Source organism: Protomyces lactucae-debilis, assembly GCF_002105105.1.
Source record: "Protomyces lactucae-debilis strain 12-1054 chromosome Unknown BCR37scaffold_1, whole genome shotgun sequence".
In the NCBI taxonomy this organism is placed as follows: domain Eukaryota; kingdom Fungi; phylum Ascomycota; class Taphrinomycetes; order Taphrinales; family Protomycetaceae; genus Protomyces; species Protomyces lactucae-debilis.
Genome location: NW_024467993.1, coordinates 383,512 through 408,279, shown reverse-complemented (window position 1 = coordinate 408,279; position 24,768 = coordinate 383,512). Strand labels below are relative to the sequence as shown.

The window sequence follows — 24,768 nt, the reverse complement described above, 5'->3', positions numbered from 1 at the left end:
TTGATGAACTCAAGACTAGGACCTCCAATGGCGTGCAATGAGGCTGTGGAGAGCCGGTTGCTTGTACGGAACGCGGTGAATGTAGAGCGGAAAGTCATATGATCTTTCTCTGTTGTGGTGTGGTGGCTATAGTTCACAGTTCAGAAACCAATTTCGATTATGCATTGTAGTTCTACCTACCGAAAACACTAGCGCTAGAGTGACGCTGCAGCTCCGCAGCCGTGCTGGACTACAGCGCTGGCATAAGGCGAATCTTTGCGTCTGCTTATAGACTACAAGCTTTGAACACAAAAGCAGGAACTTCAAAGCATGCTCGCGGCAGATGCATTCGCCGGACTCTGTGCCGGAGCAGTATCTACGACGGCCATGCATCCGCTTGACATGGTCAAAACGCGAATGCAAGTAGGCGATGGAACAACGCTGTCATTGCTCAAACAAATACACCAAGGCTACGGCCTTAGAGGCCTCTACAGAGGCCTAGGCACAAACCTCGTTGGTGGCATGCTTGGATGGTCCTTCTATTTCGCTTGGTAATGCAGCACGAGAAGCTTCTTCAAGCTTACTGGTAGGTACGGCCAGATCAAACATCTGTTTGGGTCAGCTAGGAGACGACTAGATGCTCACGAATATCTTGCTTCGTCTGGTACTGCAGGGTTGCTGACAGCACTCTGCACCAATCCGATATGGGTTATCAAAACAAGAATGCTCACTACAAATCGAGACGATGCGATGGCATACCGGAACGCAATATGTTAAGGCGAGATTCTCCTGTGTTCCTGCTAACTATAGATGGCCTTCGAAAAATACTCAAAGCGGAAGGAATCCGAGGGCTATATAGAGGTGTTGTGCCAAGCATGTTCGGGGTGTCACACGCAGCTCTTCAATTCACGGCGTATGAGAAGCTCAAGGATTGGCGCATGAGGACATGGTCAGAGCAGCCCATGGTATGCTCACAGCACTACTCATTCTTGCTGACTTGCTAGAATACATGGGATTTTCTAGAGGTGTCCGCTGCATCGAAGGCTGTGGCAGTCGTGGTCACCTATCCATACCAAGTCTTGCGCAGCCGGCTCCAAATGCACGACGCACCGGTCGAGGCCACAATGGTGAGTACATTCCGTGACATTCGGCGGAAGTCTGGGCTGTTGGGCTTCTATCGTGGTCTGGCGCCCAACTTCTTGCGTGTAGTTCCTGCTACATGCATCACGATGCTGTGCTACGAGCAAGTCAACCGGGTAGCTCTTGAATATTTGCAGGAAGACGTTGTGCTCTGACAGTAGAATGTGTACGATGTTGAGAGGTACATTCATTTGTCATCTTTATTGGAGTCAGCACAGCTGCGACGCACGAATACTAGACTCGCCAGACATCCCACCGCGTGACCCAAGCACGCGCCTGTGTAGACAGTGATAGGCCACTGTTGCCAATCTCTGTCCCAGTCAAGAGGAATGGGTATCGCGCCCAGGTAGGCACCTAGCGTCAAAGCAAGCGCATATATTTTGACAGCCCTTTGCTTTTGGTCAACCTTGGAGCCTCGCTCCATCTTACGATGCCCAAGCGCTTCGATCAGAGTCCAAATACTGGTCTTCGTTGACGTGCGAGAGCATGCACTTAAAATAGCGAGAGACACAGAGAGCGTCAGCGTTGCACGCGTCTGGCTTGTAAATGGTGCTCCCATGAGAACTACTAATGCGTAAAAGCACGGGATGCATAGCAGAACATCGTAGAGAAAATGGCTAGACGTCCTACGCAAGCGCTGCAGACCCATCGAGATATGCACCGCAGACACTAGTGCGAGATGCAACAAGATTGTCGGAACTGCGTCATGTATAATCTGCGGAAATTGTCCAATAGCTAGAGCCAGAGGCAGCAAGGCGAGTGCTGTCACTCTATATGCGCCCATGTAAAAAGGTCTGGTCCAAATTCGACCAAGCGTACCAGGTAAGTAGTAATCCGCGAGGGCACGCCAATCCTACTCGCAGCCTTGAAGAAAGCTAGAGGTCGGCCGCGGAAGTGCTGGCTCCTTGCGCAAATGTTATTTGGCTAGTTGATAGTCTATAGCTGCTCAATTTTTAGAAGCACGAATTGTAAGATCAAGGCTTCAACAGCATGCAGTCAATCAGTCTGATCCGTGTGGGCCAATTTGTTCACACGCTTGAAACTTGAGACTTTTATGTCAGATACGATACAGCAACAAGGCCATAAGTCAAGCGGCTATTGGTATGGCGAATGGCAAAGAAAGAGAAGCTACCAGGACGCCACATCGCGAACAAAGATGTTTATGCGCGACTCAATTTTCTTGCTCAGGCAGCCAGGCTCTCTGCTAGACAATCACCTACAATGTCAAGGCAAATCATCCGCGACATGCGCGATATCGCGAAGAAGGCTCAAATCAGGCTCGGGGCTTCCCTCAAAGTAGAATTCTGCAAGACTTGCGACACCCTGGAAGATGGCACTATGCACGGGAGCCAAGGCTGTTCTTTTTGTGGGACAAGACGCAGCCGAGGTCAAAGGCCGCTTGAATGAACCTCAGACTGAAGCTCTACGTTTGTCTCCCGGCAATACAGACTTACTGGTTCTATGATGCTATGGGTCACGCGCCTAAATCAGCACCAGCACTGTTCGAGCCTGCCATAGGCCTAGTGCATCATGTTCAAGGGTTTTCAAAGCGCGGACGTCCATGGCTAATCTAGACCCCTTTCAGGGCGCTTTTGATGTCTCTGCCGCGTTCTTGTCTTTTCGTTCCCTTTGTTGTCCATGAGCGGGATCTTGTCTCTGACCGTACAGTCAAGCTCGGTTCTTGTGTGCTGTGGACCTGCATCTGCATGACAGGAGTACTACGTTCGTTGGCAAATATTTCCTGCTATTGCTCTCCTTCAAATCTCTACAAGGTCCACAAGAGGCAATGCAAGCCAAGCTTTTGCTGTGATTGATCACGACTAAATTGAGAGGTTCAGACTTCATAGGCGTAGCTCCTGAAATTGAAATCACACGCAGAGGCATAAGAAGTCCGTATCTACATTCCAACAGTGCTTAAAAACAGACCCTTGATAGCGTAAGGGCTGGCTAGCACAGAACGGGCACATTCTCAAGATGGTATCTACACATGAGCTTACTGTCCCTACAGGTCAAGCTGTGCGCAATCCAGTCTCGTACATCAACGAGCGATTATCTGGTCACATTGAATGCCAAGAAGGCCTAGACGCCGCTCAAAGCTTGCTCAAAGAAATTAACAGCTTATGCCAGACGACGAGCTTGCGTCTTAATGGGATCGTCGATGGTATGCTGAGACTTGCACCCCGCCTCAATTATGATGTCGACGCAGTGAGCCAAAATCAAGGTGCTCTACAGACCAGCACACATACTCTAGCAGCTGATACTCAGTCCGGGTTGTCACACATCGGGGATGATTCTGTTCACGCACTGGAGAGATTTCATTTGGTACAAGAGCGTCTTCGTGGCACAGAAGACGTGATTGCTCAAGTCCATTCTAGTCAAGGCTACCTCAATTTTAATAGCTTTAGAGAGCATCTAAAGCTTCGCAACTTCGAGGAAGCACTCAGCTATCTACAGCACTTGGCACGACTGAATTCGATTCTCAGGGACACCGCACTCTACAAACAACGTGCGGAGGAATTACGCAGCTTGCAAGACGAGTACGACAACTGTCTTAGGACAACGACTTCGACGGAGGCGCCGATTTCTAGTGCTGATGACACCTCGGCACGGCCAGATCCCTCCAGTGCCATCGAAGAGACTTATTACTCCTTCATGAAAAGGTTTGGTCCAAGTATCAGAGAGCCTTCGCCTAGTATGCCAAAATAGATGTTTGCTGCACGACTCAGTTTGACTCGCCTTCGTATACTGTGACTACTCAATCCTTGAAGCCTAAGCTGGACATCTCATCCGGAGACATAAGCCCGTGTTGCATTCGACATTGTAGGAATGCTTTGGCCAAGTCTCTGCACGGCGTGTTTTTGCCGCGAGCGGTCTTCAAGCAAGAGAGATACTCTTTGACAATTGATTGGCACTCTCCGTCGTGATCAAGCGGAAAAGAGCCACGCTGAGGTGGAAGCACTTTGCTAGAGCTTTGATTCGGCCCTGAAATGCCCATATGGCCAAGATCTGAAGGCAATGGGTACTCGAAGCACTGGCACGATACAGCGAGTGATGCTGGCACAGAGGTACGAGAGCTTAGCCCGGTTAAGTACCACGCCCTTATCAGTAGATAGTTCCGGAACAAGCCTCACAAGCAGAGTCCAAGGCTGGTCAGAGGTCTAGATTCTAGACATTTGAACGCATATATACAGGGCGTGCCGCATGTGCCTGTCAAATTGTCGATCCAGGGTCGCACGCTCCAGAACCAAACAAACGCTAAAAAGATCTAGAGGTCCGAGGTCCAAGGACCTGAGGGTAAGATCTGTCTACAGTGCACATGTATACCATTGATGGCAGTCTAGTCCCGATACACCCTCCTTTCGATTCCTTCAATTGTCATGCTTGAAATAAGTTACAGGCCTTCACCTCGCCCGCTACGGCGGTGGCGCTAAGATGTAGACAATGTCATGATTCCCTGTCGACTCTGATCGGTGAATGTCATGCACATTGGTTAGCAAGAGCCTCAATGGAGGATTGCATTATCAAGCGGACGACAGATGCAGGCCAGCTGGAATGAGCAGGCGTGTATAATAGAGTAATCATGGCGGCAGCGCTTCCTAGTGAAATAGATATGCTGCATGACCAAGCTTGATTTTATGCTTGATAAAAGCTCGTAAGTAATGTGCCGACAATGTCTACTCCAGGTCAACCTTGCCTCCAACAGCCTCGAGGGCTTTCTTGATTTTTTCGGCGTCCTCCTTGGTAACGCCCTCCTTCAAGACCTTGGGTGCACTCTCGACAAACTTCTTCGCATCAACAAGGTTGAGCCCCAGCATTGCTTTGACTTCGCGAATTATTTTAGCTTTGGAGGCTGCATCGAATGAGGTCAGCTTGAGATTGAAGACGGTCTTTTCGGGTTCATCTGCAACTGCAGGTGCCGCCGCGGCTGCTCCAGTGGCGGCTGCAGTTCCTCCCGTGGCCACGGGTGCTGCTACTTCTGAGATGTTCAGCTTGGTTTTGAGGGACTGAATCAGGTCTGCAGTCTCCAGTAAGGACAACTTTGATATACTCGAGACGATATCGTCGATTTTTGCGTTCGTGGCGGTTGTATTGCTTCTCGTCTGTGTTCTAGTATGGTCAGCATGCAAGCAAGACGTGAGAGTACCGCACCTAGTTGCACGACACGCTAGACGCAACACCTGTCTGGTTGATCTAGAAAGCATGGCAGACCGTAGCTAAATGACAGATGTGATTGGATATTTGACACGAGCGTATCACAGCGAGAAGCTTGCTAAATAGGGGCAGAAGCTGCTGAGCTCCAGGTCTCTGATCAAGCGTAATGGTCGGAGGAAGAGATCGTGAAGCAAAATCGCGGTCGAAAAATTATGCACGTGAGAAGTCAGAAACCGCAATGACGCTCTCAGCCTCTCCATCCATCGACATCGCATTCACAGTTCACACTCAGGACTTGCTTGGCCTCGACAATCTCAAGAAGTGAGCAACCTCAGAGCAGGCACGGCATCCGATCAAAATGAGCTGGAAGGGATTTCAAAAGGCGGTCGCCAGGGTAATGCAGGCTTCGCATCTGTGCATTCAGCTAATGTGACAGGCGCCTCAGAGCTTAAAGGGCAAGGTCGGCATGGGAGAGCACACCAAAGGTCAGCCTTGATTTCAAGCCAAAATTTCATTGCTAATATGCAGATGGCATATATCTGGATGCCGAGCGACGGTTCTCAGAATTGGAAGCAGAGACCAAGAAACTGCATGAAGATGCCAAGAAATACTCCTCTGCCGTCAACGGTGAATCTACTGTCTTCAGTCATGCCACAGACTAACTTTAGGCATGCTCGACCATCAAGTACAATTTGCAGAGGCGGTCAAGGATATTTACAAGCCGATATCTGGACGCATGTCTGATCTGGACACACTCAAGGTCGAAGGCAACCCTGCCGGCATTGAAGCCTGTGAGGCCTACCAAGCCATTGTACTCGAGCTCAAAGAAACGCTTGCGCCAGAGCTAGAGATGATTGAAACTCGTATTGTCAACCCTGCCAAGGATTTACTGGAAGTCTTCAAAGCAGTCGGGAAGACAACGAAGAAGCGCAATCACAAACAAGTTGACTATGATCGACATCGCGCCACTCTGAAAAAGCTACAAGATAAGAAGGAAAAGACGCTGAAAGATGAAAAGGCACTCTACAAGGCTGAGACGGATGTAGAGGCATCAACACAGGAGTACGAGTACTACAACGAGTTGCTCAAAGCGGATCTGCCGAAGATGTTTCTTCTGGAGAGCGAATTCATTCGACCATTGTTTCAATCGTTCTATTACATGCAGCTCAACATCTTCTACACACTGAATGCGCGCATGGCTGAGTGCGATATTCCGTACTTCAACCTGGATCGAGACATTGTTGAAGCTTACAATGAGAAGAAAGGCGACACTCAGGAGCGCGCGGAAGCTATTGGCATCTGCAAATTCAAGCTCCAGCGAGCGCCAAGTAAGCTTGGCGGTCCAGGTGGCCGATTTCCCAATAAGGCAAGTGAAGCAAGAGCCTCGTCGTCGGATACAGCATCAGTCGCCGAGCTCCCACCGTACTCTGCTCCAGGCTCAAGCACAGGTGTCGCGCGTGCATCTTCTCTGGCTGGCAAAAAGGCACCGCCACCTCCACCAACAAAGCCTAGTGCGTTGAAAAAGAAGGAGGTTGCTGTTGCGCTTTACGATTATGCTGCTCAGGCAGATGGGGACCTGAGTTTCGCGGCTGGCGACAGGATAGAGGTGGTACAGAGAACTGATGAGAGCAATGACTGGTGGACAGGAAAGCTCAATGGTCGGCAAGGCGTCTTCCCTGGAAACTATGTGCGGTTGGAGATTTGATGGCCCAAGAGTCGAGAGGCAACTTGTAGGGAGTTGAGGTGAATGCTGTATGGTAGTTCAGCCGTAGTGATGTTCTGGTCGGCCGGTAGAACAACCTTGGTCCTTGGTCTGGTCCGGTAGCAGTTCTTGTGAAACTCCATCTCAACTTTTGGATGTTCACAGAAAGAGAGAAAGAGACCTTGCAATTGGCCAACGACCGCAAGACACTCTGCAGGCGTATACACCCTCAAGTCAGCACTGTGAGCATTTGGAGCGCGCCGAGCCCCTCACATCCGTCCTCCAGCTGGAATAATATCAAGAATCGCACCTCAGTGATGCTCTTCCCATCGCTCAAATCTGGACTCCCAACAAGTCTCATTGGCAAATGCCTCCATGCTCCGAGCGTATTCGCTAGTCAAGTACGTTATGCGACGAAGAGAGCCGGAGGAAGTGCAAGAAATAACAGAGACTCTGCTGGTCGCCGACTCGGTGTGAAGATTTACGGCGGACAACGAGTGCGGACTGGCAACATTATCATTCGCCAACGAGGGACGGTATGGCACGCAGGCGAGAACACTGGTCTTGGCAAAGACCATACTATTTTTGCAATGGAACCGGGATACGTCAAGTTTTACAAGGATCCAGCACATCCAAAGAGGCAATTTGTCGGCGTAGGACTGTCGAAGGAGCAAAAGCTGCCAAAGCCTATTGGCGCGCCTCGAGTTCGCCGTCTGGGACTAAGCGAAGAGGTTGAAGGCCAAAAAGCAATCAGGGAATGGTCATAGTCTACGATATAGGCCATTCAACGTTCGACGATGAGTGGTATCCCTGGTCCGTGTGCACTGCTGAAGATAACCTGATCAATCGTACTTGCCCCGCGACCGCCGCCGTCAGGGGTCTTACTGCCCATCTCAGTGACCATACTGAGGACGGCTTCAATATTCTTCTTGATTTCATCATCTGTAAATCCGCTTTGCGCAACCGGAAGCCGTAGAACCGCGCCAGAACCCTTTTGCCTGAAGTCTAGATTGCGTTCGGCGTCCTCAATAGCCTGAGCAACATTCTTCACGACAGTACCACGCTTCGCGCTGGGCATGAGACCCTTGGGGCCAAGGGTTCGTGCAAGCTTGGCAATAAGTGGCACGCACTCTGGTGTCGCGAGACATTTATCAAAATCGACGTTGCCATCTTGTATGCGCGTGACAAGGTCCTCTGCTCCAACGAGATACGCGCCCGCAGCCTTTGCATTGGCGGCATCCTGTCCTCGAGCAAATACGCAGATCTTTGACTTCGAGGGTAGTCTTCTAGGCAACGCTATGCTGCCACGTAATGGTGTCGCAGACTTGTCCTGCTTGAGGCGAATAGCCAAGTGCAGTGACTTCTTTGCGGCTCCAGCTTCTGCTGCACGCAACAGTGCAGCCGCTTGAGGAATCGTCATCTCGTTCACGGCGTCTGGCGTGGCCTTTTTAGAAGCATGCCGCTGTTGAACGACCTGTCGTCTGAGTTGGAGCCATAGCTGAGGCCTCGCTGGGGCGAGCGTACGACCCAGCAACATGAGGTTTGATCAGCTGAGTTCGAGAGTCTCCGATGCACAAAGACGGGAGAATGTGTTGGTTCGGTGGCCGTGCTAGCGGCGCACTTGCGAGAATTGTTTGAATGTTTGAGGTTTGATGATCAAGATGGCGAGGCTTCAGGCACAAAGGGAAAATCAAGAACACAGCTCCACTACGCTTGCTGCTGCTAAACTAGACCGAAAAAGCTGATCATATCCACATATCCAAAGCCTCTCTGTATGCACAAAGCTGCTCAAGCTTTCTGTCGTTCGAGATAGGCTTGGCCGAGAAGACGCTCGCCTTCAACATGAGCACTTAAGCCCTCGCCAGCGTAGCTGATCAAAGGACTGACCTCCACTGAGTATGTTAGCTTTTTCCATAGACCGTCAGCACGACTTACCGCCGATAGCGCCATTTTCGCTGCCGTCATCTTCAGTAACGCCTCCAGCTGCGCGGATCCAGCGTGCACCTTGTTGCATCAAGGCACGCTTTGAGGAAGCAGGAGAGTCGTCGCCACTAGGGTTCTTCAGAGGTGAGAACTCGTCCTCTCGCGAAACTTCGAGACAACCGAACTTCTCCAGGGAGCAATGGTCAAAGACATCAAAAACGAACTGCTCCAATTTGATGCCATTCGGGCTGCTTGGCTTCTCAGTCTCACCATTGGCGTTGACGTGAACGATCTTTTTCTTGGCAACATGGTGGGGCAAGTCCATCGACCAAGCGGCTGCAAATTCAATTAGGGTCCTGTTGAAGTAGTGCTGCACAATGTTTGCCGCTCGATACTTGAGAGAGCCTGAAGCATCCTTCTCCTTTGTCAAGGACTCCTCAATCTCCGAGTACTCCACAACACTGGGCTTGCTACCTTGAGCCACGATGAGACCAACTGACTCGCTTGGGTCCTTCTTCTCGACGCTTTTGGTGGCGATCTGAAAGTCTTTGTCCGCAGCCCACCCGATGAATAGAGGATCTGCCACTTTGATGAGACAATTGTCTACGCAGTACACGTGAAAGTGCTCTACTGAGTGCTTCTCGGCATGCTCAACAATTCCGCCTGTCACTAAGGCCTTATATAGGCCGCCATTGCCGTCGGGTGATTCTGCGATGAGGTCCTGCCGATCCAGCAGTATCTTTCCGTCCATGTCAAAGCAAGGTAGTGTCCCTTGATCAAAGAACTTGACTTGATCAGGGTCCAGCCCGAAATAGTTGTGAGTTTGGAAAAATGCCATGGTTGCGCCTCTGGTTGGCTGACTTGTCATGATGTACCAGTAGAGGGGCGGCAAGGCGTCGAGTTCTGCATGGCGCCTTGCAAGTTGCCGAAGACGAGCGATTCTTTCAGCTTGTAGCTGAAACAAGCTCTTCTTTGACGGAAGGCCGATGTCAAAGCAACCCTTCGGCTCTGACGACCCCAGACGCGTGCCTTGGCCACCGGCCATGACTATTGCAGCGACTTTGCCTTGTGCGATCAGCTGCAAGCCGGACTCATACCAACATTTTATATCAGCTTCGCCTTCATCTTTTAGTACTGTAAATGTGTCCTTTGGTAATGGCTGAAGCGCGCCGGCTTCCTCCTGCTCCTCGGAGGACTTTGTCGCCTCGGTGAATATGCCATTAGAATGCGCCGGGTCAATCAAGCAGGCTTGGTCATACAGACCAGACTGCTGCTTCTTGTCGAGCTGCTCCCAGAACTGAAATACATGACCCTGGCCAGCTTCGTCATATACCTTGCGAATCTCGGCCAAGGCATCCTCACTGGGTAGACTGACGGCGGGTGATGCCTCTTTCTTGGTGATGCCCACACGTGCAAGCTGCTCCTTGATCTTTTCCATGACAGACTCTCTTCTCTCGAGTGATCCTCGTTCTATGTAGGGAAGTGATATGTACCAGGAGTGGGGGACCTTGCAATTGAGGTTTCGCTGTAGCGCGACCTTTAAATGACGCGGGCTGCGAAACCTCCTCTCCACACACTACGCAACAGTCGCATCAGTGCTCAGCCCAAAGCGAGCTCGCGGATTTGGCACTGAAGACTACTTTGCTGAGACGAAGAAGAGCAGGAACGCACTGACTCGCTCTCGGCCAGAAAACGCAACGCCATGTCAAACACGCTCAAAAACTATCTCAGTGCCGTACGGTCGACCTTGACGGCAGCCCTTTGCTTGCAAAACTTTGCTTCGCAGGTGGTTGAGCGGCACAACTATCCTGAAGTCGAGGCACGTCTATCGGACGAAGCACTGCTGAACCCTCTTATTGTATCGAGGAACGAAAATGAGCAGTGTCTAATTGAACCAAGCATCAATTCCGTGCGAGTCTCCCTCAAAATTAAGCAAGCAGACGAGATCGAGGCCATTCTTGTCAAACAATTCATGCGATTCCTGATGGGTCGTGCGGACGGCTTTGTCATTCTGCGTAGGAAAGCTATTCAGGTATGGATGTATGCTATGCAAACTTCGAAGACTAACCGGCAGGGCTTCGATATCAGCTTTCTGATCACCAATAGACATACCGAAGACATGTTGAAGCACAAGCTCGTGGACTTCATCATACAATTCATGGAGGAAGTCGACGCAGAAATCAATGAGATGTAAGCGAACCCAATTTGTCGAAGCTACTAACCAGCAAGGAAATTGTTCCTCAATGGACGAGCGAGATTCGTTGCGGAAAGCTATCTCGGCTCGGGATTCTGAGTATTTGGTGTAGGTTTGCCGACTGGAAAAGGCATGCATGGGGTTGCACGATGGAAAGACGTTGCTCAAGAACCTCTTTGACGCGTTTGGTCGAAGGAAGGTGCAAGACTTGCTGCTTGGAGATGTAGCTCTATCTTTTCCATTCCTCACAATGAAAATCGACGCCCTGATGCTGTGCTGGAAAAGTATTATGACTCGTATAGCATGCTTTGACTTGACCAGACGTGACGGGTGACTGCAGGCCGAAGTTCGCTGTATTTTGTTCGCGCAGACGTAGTTCTCATTAGCAACATCGCTTTTGGCGCAACTTTAACCATACACACACAACTTGACACAAGACATCGAGCTCACACTGCCCATCTATAGGCCGCACTTGTTCTACCTAGGCTGTTCTCAGCAATCGCTCGTATGTCTCTCAAGACTGAAGACGGACAAGCCTTCAAAGCTGAAGCCGAACCAGACTTGGCAAGCGGACATCGCGCTGCCGCTACTACTGCTCCCGATGTAGATGCGGATCTTGAGTTGGCGCATGCAGGAGATAAAGTCTGGCTTGTGAAGCTCCCTAGATTTCTGTTCGAGCGCTGGGAGAATTGTGCTGAGGGTACCGACTTGGGAACTCTCAAGATTAACGAAGCCAATCGGCGTGACATGAAGGTTGTGTTGAGTCCAGAGCTACAAGGAGGCGACTCTAAAGACGGGCAGCCAGAGATTCCGGTGGAGTATGCACTAGAAATGATCAACTCGAACCTACACAACACCTATGTCTTCAGTGAACCACCGCTACCACCGCTGCAGAGTGCTCCAGCCGATGATAGCAATCCTGAAGACAACAGTTCTTCTCGGCTCGGCACACCGACGGAAACCAGGTCTTCTGCATTTCGCGAAGATCAAGCGAGAAGGAAGGCCGGCGGCCCAGATCGCTCTCGCAAAGGTCTAGGCGGACAAGCCATCCGTGGCAGAGTTGTACATGACTGTTTGGTCAAACCCGTCGATAATCTTCACTACAGGAATCTGCTACGAGGCCGCACAACAGCTGCTGACGTTCCTAGACGGCGCGTCATTAGCATGAACGATAACGGTACCAACTTCATCCAGCCCGGACAACTTGGTGGTTCCAAATCATTCAACACTTTCATTCAGAGCAAGACTGGACAAGCAGTGAAGTGTCGTGATGTCAATGCACGTCTCCCATTGAAGGATCTTTACGATGCCATCTTCAAGTGTTTCGAGGAATATGAATTCTGGTCCCTCAAAGCCTTTAAGAAAAAGCTCAAACAGCCAGAAGCCTATTTGAAGGATACTTTGGACAACATCGCAACACTCCATAAGCGTGGCCCACATGTTGGAACCTGGGAGTTGAAGCAGGAAACCAAAAAAGCCCAGCAAGCAAGCACTGCCGCCATGGCAGCAGGTACTACGTCCGAAGTGAAGCATGAGGGGCAGGAAGCGCCTGAGGACCTGGGCATCCTCACTGATGCAGACGAGGATATGGATGTGGAGATGGAGGACCGCATGTGATTCACCAGCCAAGTCAAGCGGCATCCGAAAGCTTCGCCTTTATCTTTTCGACTATACTGATCAGAGCATCCGTAGCCGGGCTGTCAGCGCACTCGTCCAAGAAGTTTTTCCCCTCGTCACAAGCTTTGCCTAGGCGCGGATCGAGAGGCACTGCACCGAGGAATGGAATGGAAAGTTCAGACGCAAGCGCACGTCCGCCGCCGGTAGTCGCCTTGAAGATCTGTGACTCTCCCTTGCAGTTCGGACACACGAATCCGGACATGTTTTCAACGATGCCTAATACGGGTATGCCTGCTTTGCGACAAAAGTCGATCTCTTTTCGAACATCGAGAAGTGCAACTTCTTGAGGCGTAGTCACAATGATTGCACCATCAACGCCTGACTCCTTGAGATACTGTGAAACCGATAAATGCTCATCTGATGTGCCTGGAGGTGTGTCCACTACAAGATAATCCAGATTTCCCCAGTCGACGTCCTTGAGAAATTGCTTGATGAGGCCGTTCTTCTTGGGTCCTCTCCATATGACTGCATCGTCTGCATTTGGTAGCATAAAGCCAATTGACATGACACCCAGGTTGTCTGTAACATATACAGGTGACCAGCCGTCGTTGGAGGAGTGAATCGATTCACCGAGCACACCCATGATGCGAGGTATTGACGGTCCGCAGATATCGACGTCCATAAGCCCTACTTGTGCATCTTCGTCGAAAGCAAGACACCAGGCGATCTGGGAGGAAAGCGTGCTTTTGCCAACACCGCCTTTTCCTGACATGACGAGAAGCTTATGTGCGACGGTAGACATGCGCTCTTTGATGAATGGCAAATCAGGATCTGGTCCCTTGGGTGTCGTTGCACATATTTGCTGATTTGGACAGCCTTCGCAAGCATCCGCCTTACCTGCCTCTGTTGACTCGGTGCCTGGACAGTGCTCTGGTGCATCTGCGGGTACGTCTGGGAGCGCATTGCCAAGAAGACTTGTCGAGGTCGAGGTCAATGTCTCTGTCGCTGACATTCTTGGCTCAGTAGAAAAGTCAGTGAATGAACTGAGTGCGTTCTTTTGCAACTTCTTGTCTGTTATTATCTTAAGAGCGGTTTGTAGCTAGCAGTACGTAGCTATGGGTCGTTGAGCGTGGCGTCGTGCATGCAGCATGAATAAGCGCAAATTGCAAATCCGCGCGCAGATGCAATTCAGCATTTGCATTTGCAACTTCAAGCTCGCGAACCACTCAAGCTTACACTTGTCGCTACCATGGCTGCTCAAAAGCACTCGAGGCTTTGAACGGAACTCACTTTCCAGAGTGAACGCAAACTCTGCCAAAGGTTGTGGTGCTCGGTCTTCTGAAGTTCTGGATCACTCGGCTCGTCGAGCTACAGCTTGTGCATTGCGCTCGTCATGCATCTGCTCAGGACAAAAGCCTCTGAATCGAAAGTCATCGTCTCTGTGAACAATGAGAACAGGATAGAGTCTTCTGTAAGCCGACATGCTTTCGTTGCAGAGATATCTGTGCTGTGCCCGTCAAAGTACCCTCAGAATGTCCCGACATCTGTTGCGAATGCGGTCTTCTATCGTTGCCAACTTAACACGCTGCAATTGCTCGAGAGCCTATTTGTAGATGTTATCAATGGGCGCCTGAGAGTGCTCAGTGAGCGCAAACTCGACGGTGAAAATTGCATTTGCGTTGAATCAGGCGTGATGACCTTGAGTCTCCTAAAGGAAACCTATCAAAGGATGGGTTTAGATGGACTCCCGTCACAGACAATGAAGGGCAAGTGGCAGGTTTCGTTGGATTTCACAGCGCCAGGCTTCGCAGGCGCCAAAAATCTGTCCCGAGTGCGGAAGGCTTTCTCAGTGTTGGGTGCACCCATTCATGTTGTGTGCTGCTATGGATATGGTGAGATATGTCCCGACGCAGCAAGCGCAATACTCGGGCTGCCAGTGAAAACCAAACTGCTAAGAAGGCAAGAAACACAGATCGTTCCTGAAATGAGGAGTGGGATGATACAGCAGTTACAGAATCAGTTTGACGACAGCGTTTTCGAAGAGCTGCAGGAGGATTTGCACACATGGTTGACATTGTCTACACAAGGATATGGACTTAAGGGCATACAAGAACCGTTCATCTCAGTCTTCAATTGCCCCTCTCCTGCCGCAAACGAGGAAATGTGTTTAACTACCCTGACTGGCATGTTCTCCCCAACACTCGTGGCCAGCGTGTTGATGAACACTCGGCCCCAGCCTGAGCTGGATAGCTGGAGCTTTGTGCAAATGACCGGCTTTGAGCACACGCCTGTTGCTTGGCATGGCAGCGAGCATGGCTTTATGTCCGGTGGCGAAAATGTAGTGTCCGTTCTGCGATGCCATGGCGAGGAGCAGACCTCAGACCTATCTGTGCTTTGGGAAGTTGTTGGGCAAGATAGTAAGCATACGTAGACAAGTACTCGCCGAACCCACGAGTGCGGCATGTATTCCAAAGGATGCCATGGCGTTTCACGGACTTTGCTGCTCAATAAGCTGTTTCAATGAGCAGCATCAGGTCGTGATACGAAATCTCATCATGCGGTCCGCCTGAACAGCGCCTTGAGGGTCTTGCTCAGGTCGCTCTTGATGCGATGTTGGCCTTGCTGGTCATTTTCATCATGGATGTCCTTTGCGTCGTCTTTGCTGGGCTCGTTGCGGCGCGGCGCACGACTGTAGTCGTAGTAGCGCCTCTTGGTGCTGGATCTGCCAGGATAGTCCGCCCCGAGACAGCTATATATCTGTCGCCGCTCCCGGGTAGACACGTACTGCCGCGTGTTATATTCTTCGGCGGTGCTGCAATCGCTACTATGGCGCGAATCTTCCGAGCTGGACATGGACCTCTGGCTGCGATGTCCTTCTGAGCAACTGTGGTCCGGCTGCATTGTGGTGTTGGATCTTGGTCTATGAGAAAGTGGATGACGGCGCGTTCTTGTCTTGGCCTTGGGTCTGAGCTTGAGCCTCGTTCTCAGTTGTGATGGGTCGTCTTCTGGCTTGTCAATCCTGTCAATCTCCTTCGTTTCGAGGGCCAATTGGAGAAGCAAATTCAGACGCACGGAGCATTTACCCCAGACTCCGGCTCAGGAGGATCAACGACACGCGAGGCAATTCTAAGCATGTCGCGTGCACATCTTCCAGTGCTCAAGCGTAGATACATGCAAGTGCATCAACAGGCATATGCAGACTGCAGCATAGTCAGATTGTAAGCTATATTGCCAAGGCAATGTCAAATATGTGTCAAATCTATCGATGCTTGCCGCAGTCTTGCAGATCAAATTGCCTGTTTCTCGACTACAAACACACTATTGAACAGAGTGACTCTGCTTAGCTCAGACCTCTCAGCTCTGCTGACAGCCGAGTAATTCAGAGGCTCCGTTACAGAGGCTGCTACGATGTATGAGACAAGCCACCTACTCGAAGCTCAATTACTGCCGCTTCACACGGGCACGGCCATCGCAGCGTTGCACAGACTCCATGTCTGGTTATTGAAGCGATCAACTTTGGAAGCGAAAAGCTCTGCACAGTGTATGAGAGTGACTGCCATGCTGGCACTTTGGCTGTAGCGTTTGATACACTGGCCTACGTCTTGCATGAGTGATATCCGCACACAACGCAGTCGCATCAATGAGACTGTTGACGTTGAATCATTGCTGCCTCGCTGCCAGATAGGCAAATACGCTTTCTTGAAGCCATTGCCTTGACTCTGGTGCACTGTAGTACGACGCGCGTCTAGCCTGCTCTCCATCGGCATGTCTGACTTCTCCCATAATAACATTGAGATCGTGGTCCTGGCTCGCCAGAAAGTCTTGCAGAAAGAGGCTGGGAGTTTCACTGAAGCTCATCATGAACTCTCGCTTGCTGATGCTATGCTCGACTGAGGTGACCAAGTCAATCAACTCCTCATCAAGAAGCGCCGTCGTGTGCCCAGCAGCAGGTGGAGCAAGATTCTTCAAAGCTGCCAGCATCTGGAGTCGGATAGGGTCCTCGAGCTCCACTTCAATATCCCAAGCCGGCGCATGATGGACATCCTTGTCAGTTCGAACACGGAAGTCTAGGATGATGGGATCGACTGCCTCCAGGTGCTTGTTCAAGAGCTCTGGCACCTTTGGGAAGAAGATACGTTCCATACCAAAAATGTCCTGCAGGTTCTGGTCACAATGAATCAGCCGTTTTTCATCAGAGTCTTGGAGCTTGTGTAGCCTGATGTAATGCCAGAGCGCAGTGATGATGCCAGGCCGAGTATCAACTGAGATGTCAAGAACCTTGGCGAGCTTGGGTAGAAGCTTGTACTTCTCCGGCAGGTGATCTAGCCCAATCTTGATCCTCAGATCCACATCCATGTCGCCGTTGCGCTTCAACTCAATCCCGGGATATGAAGCCACAGGGGGCTGTCCAACGCTCTGTGGCTTTTTGTGCCATTCAAACAAGGGCCCATCTGTGTATGCATCATCCGTGGTCGGCGTCGCGCTTTCGATCACAACGGACCGCAGCAGGTCAGTAAATTGTGGAAGAGGAGCATTCTTGTGATTATCGGCTGTATCGACCTCCAAGATATTCCCTTCTACACGTAGGGTCCAGCCCGGGATCGCGGTATTTTCGAAGTCGAAATGATTCATCTCCATGCCCATGCCGTCGTCCATAACTTGCCATGCTTGATCATGGCATATATTAGTGCACCAGACGCGCAAGGTGCGCTTCACCTTCTGCGGACGATTCAGCGAGTCCTGTAAATCAAAGCGCTTGCGCGCGATAGCTGCATCCAGGCGCTTTTCAACAGCAAGTAGCCGATTATAGTGGTCGGCAGCTGGCATGGCATGCTCGATATCTTTCGGCAAAGCAATGGAGTTAATAGGTGCAGATGCCACGTAGCTCGCCATGTGATTCTCAGGCTCGCAACTATCCTTCTTCGATGGAATGTAGAGCTCGTCGACTTCAATGACCTTGTGTGTTGTTGTCGGCCTGATTGAAGCTCGCACGCGAAATTTGTTGCACTCACTTAGCCAAGTGGCCGAGGACAACTTGCAATTGGACCTACATTTGAGCTGCAATCTATCACTTTGTAGCTTCTAGAAAATCCAGGCATGTTGACCATGGAACTACCGGCCATTGCTGATTACCATGTACATCTGAGGCATGGAGATCTTATGAAAGCCGTCGTGCCCACTATCCGTCAAGGCGGTGTCAATGTGGTCTACGTGATGCCAAACCTTGTGCCTCCCATCACCAGCGTCGAACAATGTCTGTCTTACAAGGCAGAGCTGGAGAGCATCGATAGTCAAGTCACCTACTTGATGACTCTCTACCTGTCTCCTCCAATCACCGCAGAAGTGATTCGAGCTGCTGCGAAAGCCGGTATATCTGGGGTCAAATCATACCCAAAGGGTGCTACGACCAACAGCCAAAGTGGTATTGAGTCTTATGAGCCATTCTATCCTACGTTTGCTGCTATGGAGGAATGTGGCCTGGTACTCAATCTCCATGGCGAGGTGCCTCCTGCCAGTGCAGGTGGCGACGTCACCGTCATGACCGCAGAACACGCGTTCTTGCCAACGCTACTAGACTTACACAAACGGTTTCCTCGATTGAGAATCGTGCTTGAGCACTGCACTACAGCGGATGCAATTCAAGCAGTTCTTGCGTGCGGTCCAACGGTTGCGGGCACCATTACAGCGCATCACCTGTTCCTGACTGTGGATCAGTGGGTAGACAACCCATTTTCCTATTGCAAACCCGTTGCAAAGCTACCGTCAGACCGCGAAGCCCTGCTCAAAGCAGCCACCTCTGGCAACCCCAAGTTCTTCTTGGGAACAGACTCTGCGCCGCATCTCCGAGCTGCAAAGTCGGGTGGCAAGCGCACGGCCGCAGGCGTCTTCACTCAACCGTATGTCTTGCCATACGTGGCCACGGCTTTTGAAAAGCTTGACGAGCTATCCAAATTGGAGAACTTTGCCTGCAAGTTTGGTCGTTCTTTCTACGGCCATGAGTCGGTCGGAGTGAACGAAAAAATTCTGTTGGTGCGCCAACCGACGGTGATCGCTCCTGAGATTGGGGGTGTTGTGCCCTTTATGGCAGAAGAGGAGCTTGCTTGGTCTGTCCAGTGGAAGTAGTTCAATTGGCATCAGGTTTAACAAGACCCGCAGATAGCTTGTAGTAAACCACGGTAGAATCTTGATGTACTCCTGCTAGAAGAACAGTGCGCTGTATAACGCCGAGCTCTTGATCAATCATTCGAAAGAGCTCATCGAGTAGTCGCACAGTCAGTTGACCAGAGCTGTCAATCGGCCATGCCACATGTAAACAACCGGCTCTGTTGTAGCCACACACTGCAGGTCTTGCCAGTCCCTGCAGTATCCACAGCTTGTCCCAGTTTTGGACCAGGCACAGATCAGCATAGAGGGCAAAGAGCAGGCCGTAGTCCGTGAATGATAGCTGTGCTTCGTACGCAGTTAGATGGGCCGGGGGCCATGTCTGTATCTGCTTAGCGATAGTGATCAGGCTTTCCTGGCTTGGCATAGTCATCTGCGATAAGCATAGGGTTATTAGCTTTGCAAATAGCCAACAATGGCCTTGAGCCTCAGGTGTCTATGCCTGTACTGTCTCGTGGGTGGTCCTCGAGATCCAGAGCTCGAGTGTGCGGGCGTGTGATTCTGACCTGGCTCGGCGCCCCGCTGCGTTAGATCTTATTGCGAGTTCGAGACGAGCTGAAGCGATAACTGCAACCTGAGAAGCGGAGGTTATCGAGGCTATAGAGCAGGTAATTCAGCTCCTAGCACCAGAGAAGATGCCCATCTCAGACATACCCACCGCTCTCGAGGCGTTTAAGCGTGGTGAATTCCTTATTGTTATTGATAATCCATCGAGAGAGAACGAAGGCGATCTCATCATCTCTGCTGCGCATCTGACTCCGAGCAAGATGGCCTTCATGATACGCTATACCTCGGGCCTCATATGTGTACCCATGTCGGCGGAGAGATTACTGGAACTTGGTCTACCCGACATGGTAGAACGCAACGAGGAAAGCTTGCGAACAGCATATACTATCTCTTGCGATGCACGTCAAGGCGTGACAACAGGCATCAGCGCGGGAGACCGCGCGAGGACGTGCAATCTTCTCGCCGGCAAAGATACGGTATGCTGACCACGAGCCTCCGAACTCTAGCTAATCTATAGGCGGCCGCAGACCTAGTACGGCCTGGCCATATTTTCCCACTGCGCGCAAGAGAAGGTGGAGTCTTGACTCGAGATGGACATACAGAGGCAGCAGTAGACCTCTGTCGGCTGACTGGTTTAACAGAATGTGCTGCCATTTCGGAGATTATCAGGGACGCAGATGGAGAGATGGCGCGTACAGATGAGTTGCTCACCAGAGGGCAGAATTGGGGCATTCAAGTCATCACAATCGAGGATCTGAAGCAATACCGGCTCGACAACAAGATATAAAGGAGAATGTTTAAAAAGCATAGCGGCGTTATATGGAGGCATTCATGCAAGAAATCAGAGCTTCCGTTGAAGGGCCCTGATGTGCGGATCAATCATGCGCTCGATGTACTTGCCAACTTGGTCCACTTCGACATTGACGACCTCCCCAACTTGCTTGAAGCCTAAAGTGATCTTCGCCTGGGTATATGCGATGAGCATCACACTCCATGTCTCATAGTCAACATGCGTAACAGTCAAAGATGCGCCATCTAGGCAGATGTAGCCCTTCTCAATCACATATTTGAGAATAGTCGGGTCTCGGGGTTTGAATGTAAGAGCGATCGCCTCGCCATCCGCTTTGCGCTCGGTAATGACGGCCGTCGTATCCACATGGCCTTGTACCAGATGGCCTCCCATGCGTGTAGACGCCTTACATGCGCGCTCGAGGTTGACACGATCGCCCGATTTGAGGTCGCCGAGGCAAGTACGTCGCAATGTCTCTGGTGCGACGCCGAACTTACACTGGCGTTTATCGAACTCGGTGATGGTCAAGCATGTGCCATTGACGGCGATGGAGTCACCCAAGACAGCATCGTCCAGAATCGATTCTGCTTCGACAATCAGAGTGCAGCCATCTTCGTCAGCGAGCCTCTGTACCTCTGATTTCGGTCAGTTATTGCAGATACATCGCAGGAATGGACCTGCCTCCAAGATGCTCGACCAGGCCTGTGAACATATTGCCAATGTATCTGTACTACTGTAGCGTACGTCAGTTGACCATGAGCTGACAATTACATTCGGCGCTGCAAATCCTCCGCAGAAGAGCACAAATTCGTTGCCACCACATCCAACATGCAGGGTCTTAAGCAAGCTCTGTCAAGTCAGCTCAGGCCATCAAGAGGCGTCGCATGCCGTCTTGGTACCTTTGCGAAGCTTTCGGCACCCACGGGAGCTAGTCGTTCTCTATGGGCTGCAGCTCGATCGCGCCCTCGACAAACCCATCAGGTCCAGACCGGCTTTCTCCCGCGCGTGCAGCGTCGGTCAATGTGGATACAGACAGAGACAACACCGAACCAGGATGCGCTTAAATTTGTGCCTGGCCGCGACGTGCTTGGCGCTGGCGCTACCTCGATCGAGTTTTTGTCTGGCCGAGACGCCCACATCAGCCCGTTGGCAAAGAAGCTGTTCACGATAGACGGAGTGAAGAACATCTTCTACGGACCTGACTTTTTGACTGTTACGAAGGACGAGTCTGCCAATTGGGCACAGCTCAAGCCAGAGATCTTCAGTTTGCTCATGGAGTATTTCAGCTCTGGACAGCCCATTATGAGCGATGAACACACGGCAGCTGCTTCGGACACGGCAGCTTGTGAAGATGATGATGAAATTGTTTCGATGATCAAGGAACTTCTCGACTCCCGCATCCGGCCTGCGATTCAAGAAGATGGCGGTGATATTGAATACAGGGGCTTCGAAAATGGCGTTGTGAAGCTGAAGCTGCGCGGTGCCTGCAGAACCTGCGATTCGTCAACAGTGACACTGAAGAATGGTATTGAAAGTATGCTCATGCACTACGTTCCTGAGGTCGAGAAGGTTGAGCAGGTGCTCGACCCTGAAGAGCAAATGGCTGAGCAGACTTTCGCTGAATTCGAGGCAAGCTTGAAGGCAAAGAAGACAGCAGGTTCTCAGAGCAATATTGGTCAGGCTGGCCCTTGAGCTGGACCTGGGGGACCTTCGTAAGGCAGCGTCTCTGTAGTTGTGACTGTCTATATCTTCCTCTGTCATTGCATCATGGCAGCTTATTCTTAGACCCAAAACAACATCTGTTTAAAGGCTTCAAGCTTGCACGGGCGAGCTGCTCATATATGACGGAGCTGTATGATGCTCACTGTCATCCGACTGATACAATCAGTAGTATCGATGGTATCGCTTCTCTCGAAGCCGTAGGGCTATGTATCATGGCTACGCGCGAGTCAGACCAAGAGCTTGTCGGTCAAACTGCTATCAAATTCTCTGACAAAGTCATTCCTGCATTCGGCATACATCCGTGGTTCGTACATAACATCTACGACGATCGCAACAGTGTCGAACGGCCAGATAAAGCCGAGCACTTCCGAGGGGTAATCAAGCCTGAGCCGGACGCTGATTTCATTGCTAGTCTCCCGGACTTGGTACCACTGTCAAGTGTTCTCGCTTCCATTAGTCAAAATCTGGAAGAGCAGCCTTTGGCAATGGTAGGGGAGGTGGGCGTCGACAAGAGTTTTCGCATACCCGACCGCAATCAGCCACGCCAGGATTCAAATCGTTCTCACCTGTCGAAATACAAGACTGGGCTGGAACATCAATCGCTCATTCTCAAAGCGCAGCTAACGCTGGCTGGAAAGTATCAAAGGGCTTGTAGCATTCATGGCGTACAGGCCCATGGTCTTTTGTTTGACCAAATCTCAAGCCTTTGGGCCGGGCATGAGTTACCGAGTAAATCAAGCATTAAAAAGGGTGTCGCGAGAAAGAAACAGGCAGGTGATGGAGACCAAGTCTTCCAGTTCCCACGAAATCCCTTCACTTCAGAAGCGGACATGTGCTGGTTTCCGCCAAGAATTTGTCTACACTCATTCTCTGGCAATCGAGAGACGGTATTTTCATGGATAAACCCTCGCATACCTGCAAACATCTTCTTTTCCTTTTCTCAAGTGGTCAATGGGAGGTATGATCGATGGGCTGAAGTGGTGGACAGCATCCCGGACGATCGACTGCTTATTGAAAGCGATTATCACGACTGCCGCTCGATCGACAAGTCCCTTGAAGAAGCACTCCAGTTTGTCGCTCAAGCAAAAGGATGGACGACTGATGAGGCACGCGTCATATTGAAAAAGAACTGGCATAGCTTTGTTTACGGGACACAGAAACGGGAGACTCATAGCTAGAGAACGCTGGCGACTTCCCACGCCATCTGAAAGCTGTGCATCGCTGCCACCGGGCCACCTCGTAGCTACTGCAGCTTCAGGCTTACGTGCGACCACTTCTATAACAGTTTATGCTATCTTGCAATGCAAGGCTTTAATCGCTACTATCCAGCGACATATGATCCTGCTGACAAAGCTCACAAAGGCAATCTGAACAGACTTGCTGGCAAGCCAGCTCAGTCAAATGTCGTTCGTTTCGAGATGCCCTTCAATGTATGGTGCAGTCATTGCAGCAAGCTTATCTCGCAGGGGAACCGGTTCAATGCTAGTAAAAGGCAAGCTGGGCGCTACTTGTCGACCCCGATCTGGCACTTTACGCTCAAATGCCACCACTGCACAGGATTCATTGAAATCCAAACAAACCCGAAAGAAACTTCCTATGATGTTCTATCAGGAGGTGTGCGAAAGGCTGAAGAGTGGGACGCAAAGGCCAATGGCGCGTTGGTCACCGAGACGCTATACAGATCAGATGATGATGCCGTCACGCAACTTGAGGCGGAATCTATCAGAAGACAGACACGGGCAGAGACGTCGGCGCACCTCAGTCAATTAGCAGCAGCCAACAAACGTTGGACAGACGAGTACAGGGCTTCTCAGGTGCTTCGCAAGCGATTCAGAGATGAGAAAAAGCAGCGGCAGCTGACAAGCAAGAAGTGCAAGGAAGTTGAAAGACGATTTGGCCTAGCCGTCGATGTGCTAGGTCTAGATGCACAAGATACAATCACTGCCAAGGGCATCAACTTTGCAGTGTCTTCAGGCAAGCAACGCCAAGGACTAAGGCCGAAAGACGCTCTACGAAGGCAAATTGTAGGTGCGAGTCATTCCAGTGCTGCACCTACCTCGCAGTCAGTGAATTCTCAAAAGCGTTATACTGAGAGCCAAAGCCTTGTAGAGTACGCGTCTAGTGCTAGCGATGATGCTAGCTGATGTCTCTTTCAAATGCCATATTGCTTGCGATATGCCTCCATGCGTTCAGTATCATCCGAACTGAGTGCCTCACGAGAATAAGCAATGATGTCCTCGAAGCGCACAATTGCATGGACCTTGACGTTGAATTCCTGTTCGACCATTGCCACGGTAGAGAGTGTCGAGTCCGTTCCGCGTTCCTGGCGATCCAGTGCCACAACCACACCAGCAAGAATACCTCCTTCAGCTTTGATTATATCGATTGCTTCGCGAATCGCTGTCCCTGCTGTCATCACATCGTCAATTACAAGTACTCTCTTGCCCTTCATCGAGGCACCGACCAGACTGCCGCCTTCGCCGTGTGCCTTCTTCTCTTTGCGGTTGAATGCATACTCGACTTGTCTGCCAGAATCTGCCAGCTTCGTGGCAGTGACAGCAGCAAGAGGGATGCCCTTGTAAGCAGGGCCAAAGAGGACATCAAAGTCTACCGAGCAGGACTCGATCGTTTCGGCATAAGCGCGACATAGGGAAGACAAAAGGGCGCCTGTGTTGAAAAGGCCGGCGTTGAAGAAATATGGAGACTGCCGACCTGACTTGAGGGTAAATGTCCCGAACTTGAGGATCGCATTGTCCGTTGCGACCTGCAGGAAGGCCTTCTGTGTCTGGGTGGGCATGGCGAGGCCTCAGGCCTGGGGGTATTTCGAGGTCGTTGGACGCGATTTGACACAAAAAAGAAAAAAGTCGAGAGCAGCACGCA

General features: G+C 51.0%; 21 protein-coding genes across 21 annotated transcripts; 12 read left to right on the top strand and 9 right to left on the bottom strand.

Moving 5' to 3' along the window:
- Positions 1-324: 324 nt before the first annotated feature.
- BCR37DRAFT_332976 (mitochondrial carrier domain-containing protein) lies at positions 325-1,229 on the top strand (the record flags this gene model as incomplete). The annotated part of the gene is made up of 4 exons (XM_040867082.1): positions 325-530; positions 570-751; positions 790-944; positions 984-1,229. Coding segments are annotated over 4 exons (789 nt in total), but the record flags the coding sequence as incomplete, so codon positions are not given.
- On the bottom strand, positions 1,145-2,106 carry BCR37DRAFT_6690 (GPI biosynthesis protein family Pig-F-domain-containing protein). The gene has a single exon (XM_040872431.1). The coding sequence runs from the start codon at positions 1,901-1,903 to the stop codon at positions 1,307-1,309; it is 597 nt and encodes a 198-aa protein (XP_040728262.1). The 5' UTR covers positions 1,904-2,106; the 3' UTR covers positions 1,145-1,306.
- Positions 2,107-3,093: 987 nt separating this feature from the next.
- On the top strand, positions 3,094-3,825 carry BCR37DRAFT_390289 (uncharacterized protein; the record flags this gene model as incomplete). The annotated part of the gene is made up of 1 exon (XM_040870825.1): positions 3,094-3,825. One exon carries the CDS (start codon positions 3,094-3,096, stop codon positions 3,823-3,825), a length of 732 nt encoding a protein of 243 aa, XP_040728261.1.
- A 49-nt stretch (positions 3,826-3,874) lies between these two features.
- On the bottom strand, positions 3,875-4,114 carry BCR37DRAFT_342782 (uncharacterized protein; the record flags this gene model as incomplete). The annotated part of the gene is made up of 1 exon (XM_040867451.1): positions 3,875-4,114. One exon carries the CDS (start codon positions 4,112-4,114, stop codon positions 3,875-3,877), a length of 240 nt encoding a protein of 79 aa, XP_040728260.1.
- A 679-nt stretch (positions 4,115-4,793) lies between these two features.
- BCR37DRAFT_401634 (ribosomal protein L7/L12 C-terminal domain-containing protein) lies at positions 4,794-5,321 on the bottom strand (the record flags this gene model as incomplete). Its single annotated transcript, XM_040871851.1, has 2 exons — positions 4,794-5,226; positions 5,269-5,321. 2 exons carry the CDS (start codon positions 5,319-5,321, stop codon positions 4,794-4,796), a joined length of 486 nt encoding a protein of 161 aa, XP_040728259.1.
- Positions 5,322-5,475: 154 nt separating this feature from the next.
- BCR37DRAFT_6387 (putative BAR adaptor protein RVS167) lies at positions 5,476-7,367 on the top strand. Its single transcript, XM_040872412.1, has 4 exons — positions 5,476-5,665; positions 5,708-5,756; positions 5,800-5,898; positions 5,940-7,367. Exons 1-4 carry the CDS (start codon positions 5,630-5,632, stop codon positions 6,974-6,976), a joined length of 1,221 nt encoding a protein of 406 aa, XP_040728258.1. The 5' UTR covers positions 5,476-5,629; the 3' UTR covers positions 6,977-7,367.
- Position 7,368: 1 nt separating this feature from the next.
- BCR37DRAFT_340383 (ribosomal L27 protein-domain-containing protein) lies at positions 7,369-7,695 on the top strand (the record flags this gene model as incomplete). Its single annotated transcript, XM_040867359.1, has 1 exon — positions 7,369-7,695. A coding segment is annotated over one exon (327 nt), but the record flags the coding sequence as incomplete, so codon positions are not given.
- A 158-nt stretch (positions 7,696-7,853) lies between these two features.
- Positions 7,854-8,381, bottom strand: BCR37DRAFT_335632 (ribosomal protein L1-like protein; the record flags this gene model as incomplete). The annotated part of the gene is made up of 1 exon (XM_040867193.1): positions 7,854-8,381. A coding segment is annotated over one exon (528 nt), but the record flags the coding sequence as incomplete, so codon positions are not given.
- A 380-nt stretch (positions 8,382-8,761) lies between these two features.
- Positions 8,762-10,334, bottom strand: BCR37DRAFT_342822 (nucleotide-diphospho-sugar transferase; the record flags this gene model as incomplete). Its single annotated transcript, XM_040867456.1, has 2 exons — positions 8,762-8,865; positions 8,909-10,334. The coding sequence occupies 2 exons, from the start codon at positions 10,332-10,334 to the stop codon at positions 8,762-8,764; spliced, it is 1,530 nt and encodes a 509-aa protein (XP_040728255.1).
- Positions 10,335-10,465: 131 nt separating this feature from the next.
- BCR37DRAFT_375640 (Arp23 complex lacking the Arp2 subunit) lies at positions 10,466-11,458 on the top strand. Its single transcript, XM_040868426.1, has 3 exons — positions 10,466-10,928; positions 10,971-11,086; positions 11,126-11,458. Exons 1-3 carry the CDS (start codon positions 10,599-10,601, stop codon positions 11,187-11,189), a joined length of 510 nt encoding a protein of 169 aa, XP_040728254.1. The 5' UTR covers positions 10,466-10,598; the 3' UTR covers positions 11,190-11,458.
- Positions 11,459-11,690: 232 nt separating this feature from the next.
- BCR37DRAFT_332665 (transcription initiation factor IIF, beta subunit) lies at positions 11,691-12,563 on the top strand (the record flags this gene model as incomplete). The annotated part of the gene is made up of 2 exons (XM_040867071.1): positions 11,691-11,985; positions 12,127-12,563. Coding segments are annotated over 2 exons (732 nt in total), but the record flags the coding sequence as incomplete, so codon positions are not given.
- A 150-nt stretch (positions 12,564-12,713) lies between these two features.
- Positions 12,714-13,862, bottom strand: BCR37DRAFT_6682 (cytosolic Fe-S cluster assembly factor NBP35). The gene has a single exon (XM_040872430.1). The coding sequence runs from the start codon at positions 13,717-13,719 to the stop codon at positions 12,721-12,723; it is 999 nt and encodes a 332-aa protein (XP_040728252.1). The 5' UTR covers positions 13,720-13,862; the 3' UTR covers positions 12,714-12,720.
- Position 13,863: 1 nt separating this feature from the next.
- On the top strand, positions 13,864-15,199 carry BCR37DRAFT_6341 (ribonuclease P 40kDa subunit-domain-containing protein). Its single transcript, XM_040872407.1, has one exon. The coding sequence runs from the start codon at positions 14,101-14,103 to the stop codon at positions 15,136-15,138; it is 1,038 nt and encodes a 345-aa protein (XP_040728251.1). The 5' UTR covers positions 13,864-14,100; the 3' UTR covers positions 15,139-15,199.
- A 788-nt stretch (positions 15,200-15,987) lies between these two features.
- Positions 15,988-17,726, bottom strand: BCR37DRAFT_6679 (uncharacterized protein). Its single transcript, XM_040872429.1, has one exon. The coding sequence runs from the start codon at positions 17,598-17,600 to the stop codon at positions 16,368-16,370; it is 1,233 nt and encodes a 410-aa protein (XP_040728250.1). The 5' UTR covers positions 17,601-17,726; the 3' UTR covers positions 15,988-16,367.
- Positions 17,727-17,741: 15 nt separating this feature from the next.
- Positions 17,742-18,932, top strand: BCR37DRAFT_375634 (dihydroorotase). The gene has a single exon (XM_040868425.1). The coding sequence runs from the start codon at positions 17,805-17,807 to the stop codon at positions 18,828-18,830; it is 1,026 nt and encodes a 341-aa protein (XP_040728249.1). The 5' UTR covers positions 17,742-17,804; the 3' UTR covers positions 18,831-18,932.
- Positions 18,933-19,402: 470 nt separating this feature from the next.
- Positions 19,403-20,544, top strand: BCR37DRAFT_353523 (3,4-dihydroxy-2-butanone 4-phosphate synthase). Its single transcript, XM_040868174.1, has 2 exons — positions 19,403-19,852; positions 19,894-20,544. The coding sequence occupies exons 1-2, from the start codon at positions 19,505-19,507 to the stop codon at positions 20,161-20,163; spliced, it is 618 nt and encodes a 205-aa protein (XP_040728248.1). The 5' UTR covers positions 19,403-19,504; the 3' UTR covers positions 20,164-20,544.
- BCR37DRAFT_375630 (riboflavin synthase) lies at positions 20,135-20,940 on the bottom strand. The gene is made up of 2 exons (XM_040868424.1): positions 20,848-20,940; positions 20,135-20,801 (listed from the first exon to the last, which is right to left on the bottom strand). Exons 1-2 carry the CDS (start codon positions 20,876-20,878, stop codon positions 20,218-20,220), a joined length of 615 nt encoding a protein of 204 aa, XP_040728247.1. The 5' UTR covers positions 20,879-20,940; the 3' UTR covers positions 20,135-20,217.
- A 22-nt stretch (positions 20,941-20,962) lies between these two features.
- On the top strand, positions 20,963-21,977 carry BCR37DRAFT_375626 (scaffold protein Nfu/NifU N terminal-domain-containing protein). The gene has a single exon (XM_040868423.1). The coding sequence runs from the start codon at positions 20,995-20,997 to the stop codon at positions 21,856-21,858; it is 864 nt and encodes a 287-aa protein (XP_040728246.1). The 5' UTR covers positions 20,963-20,994; the 3' UTR covers positions 21,859-21,977.
- Positions 21,978-22,007: 30 nt separating this feature from the next.
- Positions 22,008-23,066, top strand: BCR37DRAFT_390276 (uncharacterized protein; the record flags this gene model as incomplete). The annotated part of the gene is made up of 1 exon (XM_040870824.1): positions 22,008-23,066. The coding sequence occupies one exon, from the start codon at positions 22,008-22,010 to the stop codon at positions 23,064-23,066; it is 1,059 nt and encodes a 352-aa protein (XP_040728245.1).
- A 123-nt stretch (positions 23,067-23,189) lies between these two features.
- On the top strand, positions 23,190-23,804 carry BCR37DRAFT_330937 (CWC16 protein; the record flags this gene model as incomplete). The annotated part of the gene is made up of 1 exon (XM_040866999.1): positions 23,190-23,804. A coding segment is annotated over one exon (615 nt), but the record flags the coding sequence as incomplete, so codon positions are not given.
- On the bottom strand, positions 23,568-24,685 carry BCR37DRAFT_404103 (phosphoribosyltransferase-like protein; the record flags this gene model as incomplete). Its single annotated transcript, XM_040872053.1, has 1 exon — positions 23,568-24,685. The coding sequence occupies one exon, from the start codon at positions 24,683-24,685 to the stop codon at positions 24,041-24,043; it is 645 nt and encodes a 214-aa protein (XP_040728243.1). The 3' UTR covers positions 23,568-24,040.
- Between the last annotated feature and the right edge of the window lie 83 nt (positions 24,686-24,768).

What these genes read in the sequence shown, in the direction of transcription:
- BCR37DRAFT_6690 (XM_040872431.1), bottom strand. Translation starts at nt 1,903, where the DNA reads ATGGGCGCATATAGAGTGACAGCACTCGCCTTGCTGCCTCTGGCTCTA.
- BCR37DRAFT_6387 (XM_040872412.1), top strand. Translation starts at nt 5,630, where the DNA reads ATGAGCTGGAAGGGATTTCAAAAGGCGGTCGCCAGG. An exon ending in TTCAAAAGGCGGTCGCCAGG is followed by an intron (nt 5,666 to 5,707) that starts GTAATGCAGGCT and finishes CTAATGTGACAG; the next exon opens with GCGCCTCAGAGCTTAAAGGG. An exon ending in CATGGGAGAGCACACCAAAG is followed by an intron (nt 5,757 to 5,799) that starts GTCAGCCTTGAT and finishes GCTAATATGCAG; the next exon opens with ATGGCATATATCTGGATGCC.
- BCR37DRAFT_375640 (XM_040868426.1), top strand. Translation starts at nt 10,599, where the DNA reads ATGTCAAACACGCTCAAAAACTATCTCAGTGCCGTACGGTCGACCTTG. An exon ending in TGCGTAGGAAAGCTATTCAG is followed by an intron (nt 10,929 to 10,970) that starts GTATGGATGTAT and finishes ACTAACCGGCAG; the next exon opens with GGCTTCGATATCAGCTTTCT. An exon ending in GACGCAGAAATCAATGAGAT is followed by an intron (nt 11,087 to 11,125) that starts GTAAGCGAACCC and finishes CTAACCAGCAAG; the next exon opens with GAAATTGTTCCTCAATGGAC.
- BCR37DRAFT_6682 (XM_040872430.1), bottom strand. Translation starts at nt 13,719, where the DNA reads ATGTCAGCGACAGAGACATTGACCTCGACCTCGACAAGTCTTCTTGGC.
- BCR37DRAFT_6341 (XM_040872407.1), top strand. Translation starts at nt 14,101, where the DNA reads ATGCATCTGCTCAGGACAAAAGCCTCTGAATCGAAAGTCATCGTCTCT.
- BCR37DRAFT_6679 (XM_040872429.1), bottom strand. Translation starts at nt 17,600, where the DNA reads ATGGCGAGCTACGTGGCATCTGCACCTATTAACTCCATTGCTTTGCCG.
- BCR37DRAFT_375634 (XM_040868425.1), top strand. Translation starts at nt 17,805, where the DNA reads ATGTTGACCATGGAACTACCGGCCATTGCTGATTACCATGTACATCTG.
- BCR37DRAFT_353523 (XM_040868174.1), top strand. Translation starts at nt 19,505, where the DNA reads ATGCCCATCTCAGACATACCCACCGCTCTCGAGGCGTTTAAGCGTGGT. An exon ending in TTCTCGCCGGCAAAGATACG is followed by an intron (nt 19,853 to 19,893) that starts GTATGCTGACCA and finishes GCTAATCTATAG; the next exon opens with GCGGCCGCAGACCTAGTACG.
- BCR37DRAFT_375630 (XM_040868424.1), bottom strand. Translation starts at nt 20,878, where the DNA reads ATGTTCACAGGCCTGGTCGAGCATCTTGGAG. An exon ending in CCTGGTCGAGCATCTTGGAG is followed by an intron (nt 20,802 to 20,847) that starts GCAGGTCCATTC and finishes GACCGAAATCAG; the next exon opens with AGGTACAGAGGCTCGCTGAC.
- BCR37DRAFT_375626 (XM_040868423.1), top strand. Translation starts at nt 20,995, where the DNA reads ATGCAGGGTCTTAAGCAAGCTCTGTCAAGTCAGCTCAGGCCATCAAGA.